General features: G+C 40.9%; 1 protein-coding gene across 1 annotated transcript in view; it reads left to right on the top strand.

Moving 5' to 3' along the window:
- Positions 1–3,099: 3,099 nt before the first annotated feature.
- LOC115383437 (transmembrane protein 132D) overlaps positions 3,100–6,000 on the top strand; it is a 36,325-nt gene continuing 33,424 nt past the window's right edge. The window contains exon 1 of the mRNA XM_030085619.1: positions 3,100–3,157. Coding sequence (XP_029941479.1) covers positions 3,100–3,157 — 58 coding nt within the window. The remainder of the gene's footprint in view (positions 3,158–6,000) is intronic.

Below are 6,000 nucleotides of genomic sequence, written 5' to 3'. Positions count from 1 at the left end.
ACAATGCAGCCAGGTGATCAGCAAACAATCAGGAAACCCTGGAAAGAAATTGTTATTATCCATCTTAGATATTGCTTCATACTGTAGAATTCAGGGTCACAGGATGCTGGAGCTGATGGCAGCTGGGCTACAGCACGACACACAGTCATATTTAGACCTCTGGGTAATGCTAGAGTCACCGGCAGCCTCAGAAGTATATTTTCAAACTGTGGGATTGAACGAGAATAAAAACCTCTTAAGCAAAATGAGAAAATCCAAACTTTTCACAGAAAGGCCTGACATCAAATCCATGTCATTCTCACTGTAATAAAACAGCATTAACTACTACACCACCATACAGCTCCATTATCAGTATTATTATGTTGTTAAACTTTAATTCTCTTATGAACTGCATGCAAACTCACCCATCTGAAGAAATGGAAGATGAACTTTTGTACAGAAAAAGTCCAAACAAGTACACAATTCTTAAAGTACTCATAATCTCAGCAAAATGTTTTAATTCTAACAGCACCAAATATTTGTTTTCTGTGTGTGTTTTATTCTCCGAGCACATGGACAACCAATTTAAGTAATTCTTATAGAAGAACGTTTCTCAGCAAGAAGCTCAATCACATTGAATAGCTCATTTGTGCGTCCCGTCCATCTCCTCCTACATTAATGTGCTCCCCAGCAGGCGATTTGGGGCCGAGCCATTTTACCATCCCCACTCTGCTCTCTGAAGGAAACCAGTTGATGAGAGGATTCACGACCAGGCGGGCAAACCGCTGAAGGCTTCACGCCGGGCTGTAAGGCATTTGTGGCGGCCGTGTTCCGAAGAAGAACATTCGATTTGTCATTAGCAGAAGAGTGCGAGCTTATGTCAGCGAAGGGAAGAAGCCAGGCACCGGGGCCTCGCCTCGATGATTCATTTTGGTTGCTCGGAGTGGGAAGGCGTCTTGGCTGAGGAGCGCTCTGAGCTCCGGCAAACCGCAAGTGTTGAAATGATTGGCTGCTCTCTGGCTGGCTTTAGTGCTAAGTGTTATTACGCAGGTGTAACGACAGTTTTATGTTTAGAAACTACACTCCAGCACTCCCTGAAGATCTGAGGAGAAGCAGTCTGCAGTGATTTCCACTCAGATAATTTTCATCACTGTAACTGACTTGGATGTTCTGGAGCTACTCGCGCTGTTACCGTCCTGTTCACGTGGTTCCTGCCATGCGAGGTCGTGTCAACAGGATGAGACTGATCTCACCCTCTTTTGATGGACTGATGAAAATTAATTTGATCGCCATTTGGCTAATGGGGAGTAATATGAGGTATTAAGGAATTATCAAGATGGAACATTGCCATAATTCAGGATCCATCCCTGAGCTGGATTACTGTCAGCAAAGGTTAATAGAGCCACTCATCATGCGATGACCTCAGTTAGCGCCGCCGCTTCACAAGCTGGTCACAGATGATTTGCATGTCAGGTGAAAGGTCGCTGAGGTTGTCTGTGATGCAGACTGTCCCCGTTCTGTGCTTCCTCTGAAAAAAAGCAATCACAATGCTTTATATGGCTGATTGTCTTCTGCACTATCGCATTAACAAAACAGATAAAGGTCCACTGTTCACATGAGACGGAGTGATGTTATCTTTCCCATTTCATTACTTCACAAGTATTTCATTACAGCGAGATCTAACCCCCGCTAAAGAATAAAAACATCACCACATAAACAGTTTTTTCATAAAGCCCAAGAAATAATGCCTGAATGTTCAGTGCTTGCACAAGTCTCGGTCTCTACAGAGGAGCACCATCAGATGTTAAGCTCTGACCTTTCAGGTAAAGTCACGCATTTATAGTTTGGATATAAATCTTAATATTTCTCAATAAATCATTTATAGATACTTCATACAAAAGGGAAAAAAACCTGTATCGATCTCAAAGTACAGCTTAGAATTTAAGATAAATGACTCTGTGTAGGAAAGTGATTGATTAGCAAGGGGCTCAATGCCCAGTCGAGATATCACTTTTTATTTTGCCTATATGTACTGTATTGTATAAAATGAGAGAACCCTGAGAGCCCCCTATGAAAGCCTCTTGAACCACTGCTAGGGAAGCTATCAAACTGATGTGACCAATCAGAAGACACATAAGACAGGGTTGAATTTCCATTCAAGCCATGTTTTTATGCTTTATCAGGCACCCATGATGTACAGTAAATAAACAGGTGACAAAAACACAAAACAAACCTAAATTAGTCCCAAGACACGTATGCTTTGGCCATAGCATAGCGGTTAGGATGAGAAGCATTTAACAATGTGTGAACAGAAACACTGCTTTTATCAACACGGCTTTACACCAAAATGAAATCACTGAATGTTTTGCATCTTCTGCATTGCGCCTTGCTCTTCAGCGCCTATTTTCTGAAACATGTATATGTACATACTGTCTCCTTAAAGATGTCTGTTTATTGGCAATAAAGATGTTGATGACAAGTTTGATTAATGGACATGCTCAGTAGCAACTTGTAATTCCAAAAGTAAGAAAGTTCAATTAAGTCATAGTTAAAAAAATAAATAAATAAATAAATACCAGCCACCTTCCTTCATTAGGCCCGCATAGAAAGAAGCTGTTTGGTGCTTCGTTTGTTCAGCCTGCATCATTAAAAGGCGTCATAGCCAAACCGGGGATCTCTGACCTCGTGTGCATTTAATTTGCTCGCGGCTCCGAGCCCGCCGGCGATTACGCCCACGTGGGTCCTCTTAATCTGACCCGCCGCACGTGTTTACTGATTTCTGTCATGGGAAGAGCGCTGTCTGCCCCGGACAGTCTTCCTGAGGGGGGATCCAAACAGCTGTCGTTATTTACAGCACAGGGACACTGCATCTAAAAAAAAAATCACGCCATACCAACGTTTATCTGGACAAGGACGTGAGACAACTTTATTTTTTTTAATTACTATTATCTGCACTATTTTTTTTTTCAATCCTGTCCAGTCAGAGGAGGAAACTTCACCGTGCAGGAGGCGATGTGCTGATCTGTTTCCTGCGCTTGTTGCTGCGCCGCGTGCGTAAAAGTGGTCCGAGCTCTCCTCCGCGCGCGGACCGGACGGAACAGATCCTGCGACTGTGCGAACATGAAGACGAGCTCTCCCCTCCTCCGTGTGCTGATTGCGGTTGTGACAGCTGTTACAGGTGAGACGTGTGGCTGCTTCTGATGAGAGATGAACAACTTCTGAGTTTCCTTTCCCGCTGGAGCAGAAAACTGAGCTGGAAGTGGCTGAAAGGCTTCAGCTGTGTTTACATAAGAACATTAATTAAGATGAAATGAATATATTCTGCATGCTTTTTTTTATATGCTTTGATGATGTAAACTCACACAAACTGCATGTGTATTTTTTCCACTTGCCTCCTGTTGCACGATTCTCCTTTGTTTTATTTGCACAGAGGCAGATGGTATGTTGTTATAACATCACTATTCACTTTATTAAGGCCGGATTACATTGTGCTGATGTTTAAAGATCTATAAATAGATATATTTTAGACAATGTCAACAGAATCTTCCCGAAATATAATTTTTCTGATGTGGAAGATTTATTCATAGGGATAAAGAACTGTGTTTTTATTCCAAGGATTTAGTGGTTACTGCCCATGGCCTCAGCCCATTTGGTTATTCCTCTGTCTAAATGAAAGTGACAGCACGCTCTCCTGTGTGCATCGGGAGGCTTCATCTGTGGGATTAAAGAGGCCTGAAGCTGAGGCTGCACAGCTGTTTCTCTGGTTGTTTAAAGATAACCTGCATTGGGACCTATGAAGTCGCAGTAAGCGGCCTGTCTCCCTGTGATACCGATATCATGCAAAAGACTACTCTCTGAGATTGCCTGGGCTTATATCTACAAATGATATCTGTGTGGACATTTTTCATCATGCACATGTGCGCCTACACTGCATGTCTGTCAGGCAGGCAGGACCCAGCTGGGGTCTCCTTGCGTGTCTAAATGATAGAGTCCTGCCTTTGATATCCTGCCTTCTTGGGAATTATGCATATGCATGTCAGTCTTATCTGTCAGGCCAGTCACAGATGTGCTAATGTCTCTGAATGAGTTTGAAAAACTTAGTAGTATCTCAAAATGTCACATGGCTAAGTTTGCCTGTAATTTCATTGTTTGGGAGGCTTCTGTGAGTTTAATTTATTAGGCTTTTATATATGTGCAGCAGTGAGAGAGGTCTGAGGTTCAAATATCAGTGCCTGGCTTATTCTGTTTTTTTTTTTTTCACTCCTTTTAAAGACTTTAACCTCATGTTATGAATAGTTATGTGCATTTATATATGGCAAGATGAATTTACAACCTTGAAATGATATGTGAGCTTTGAGTAGGGGGAAAAAAGATTCTTCTTTCAGACTAAATACTGAAGACATTCAGACATATTGTTCAGGCTGTTAGGTGTAGAATAATGGTTGAAAAACAAACCAGATGGCACTTAAGCTAGAGAACACAAACATCTGGCGGCAAGGAATAATTCTCTTAAGTCAAATCTAAAGCCAACATTGAATAAACTTTTCAGGTTCAGTGTTTACAATTTCAGTGTTTTATATCCTCCTGTGTAAGTTTGATCAGGAATTGGAATCTTGTCAAATGATTATGACAGATGATTTCATTTTGGATAGCTGGTCTTGATTCATAATGCACTGAGTACTAACCTCAAAGGCTGGCTGACCAACTTCAGGTCCTCCTGAGCTATTTGAAAACTCTTATTTATTTATGAACACTGTTGTCTGTTGTCACTCAAAACTAATCCCTGCAGAAACAAGCATGTCAGGTAGTCATCAGCTCCCAAATTTGAAACCAGAGTCCAGAAAGGGGTCCCACATGCCAGCGCTTGCTGAGACATGGTCCAGTGTCTCAGAAATGTCTCTTTTCAAAGAAGCTGTATTACATTGTGATGAAAAGGTACCAACTTTTAACACTAGAAAGAATGAAAAGAGGAAAAAAAACCCTCAAAGCCAAAGTAGATTAGAGCGTTATCCAGTCCTTAGAAGAGATTATGAATTTGCAGAGTATCCTTCTACTGTCAGAGATAGTCAGCAAAGACAGATCCTCTCCAAGTACAAGCTCAGTGACACAAATTAGAAAATAAGACAAGAAGTCATGGCTGCCAAATAAAAACAGAGAATTCAAATAAGGCTTAACATGTCGGTTTGTATCCTCTTGCAGTGTAAAGGCTTCAAATGAGTTTCAAACATTTACTCCAACACTTTTTATTCAGACTTCAAAAAGCTTAACACACTCTCACAATTACAAATAACTCTCCCATGAAGAAATGGGGATGAGCCTCCTTTTCAACGTGTCTTTCAAAGCCGAAGAGAAAGATAAAAAAATATGACTCTCAAGCATCCACACAAAAAAACTTAATTGGGTAGACGATATATTTAGAGTGTATTCTTATTACTGTCTTTTTTTCTATTATGCGGTATGATGAAAACACTCAAAAATAAGGGAATAAGAATAACCACAAAACTATAAAAAGTGACAGGTAGATTGAAGGTGTAATCTGATATTGAAAATGACTAGTTGTTGCAGAAATAAATCCCAAAAATGTCCTCAAGATATTCGATAGTGGCTTTTTAAAAGCATTGGTGTCAAAGTGCATGAGCCCACAGTCAGGCGGAAGTTGCAGAGATTCGATTTGTGCGGGATTCGTGCCAAGAACAAGCTTACCATTTACTTCATAGGTGCAGCTCAAGCAAAGCCACTTTTATATGTTAGGTGGATTTAGTGAGTCCCCAGTAGTAAGTTTATTTTAAAGTTAGTTTTAAGCAAGAGTTCAAGCCTCCATTGTGTTCAAGCTGCCCTTTTTCTTAATGGACTGAGGAAGGACTGCATGATTCAACAGGCCTGACATAACTTGTTGGGTTTCTCACTTTAGTACCAACGCCTACAGCACAACGTATAGGCATAATCTGCATCATTACCATAGCTTGATTTTTAGCTTTTAAATGGTCATAAAAAACTTCACTGTGGGATGAACAAAGTGAC

This window comes from Salarias fasciatus (genome assembly GCF_902148845.1).
Source record: "Salarias fasciatus chromosome 7 unlocalized genomic scaffold, fSalaFa1.1 super_scaffold_4, whole genome shotgun sequence".
NCBI classification, from domain to species: Eukaryota; Metazoa; Chordata; class Actinopteri; order Blenniiformes; family Blenniidae; genus Salarias; species Salarias fasciatus.
The sequence above is the reverse complement of the archived record's forward strand: the minus strand, read 5'-3'. Positions and strand labels throughout refer to the sequence as shown.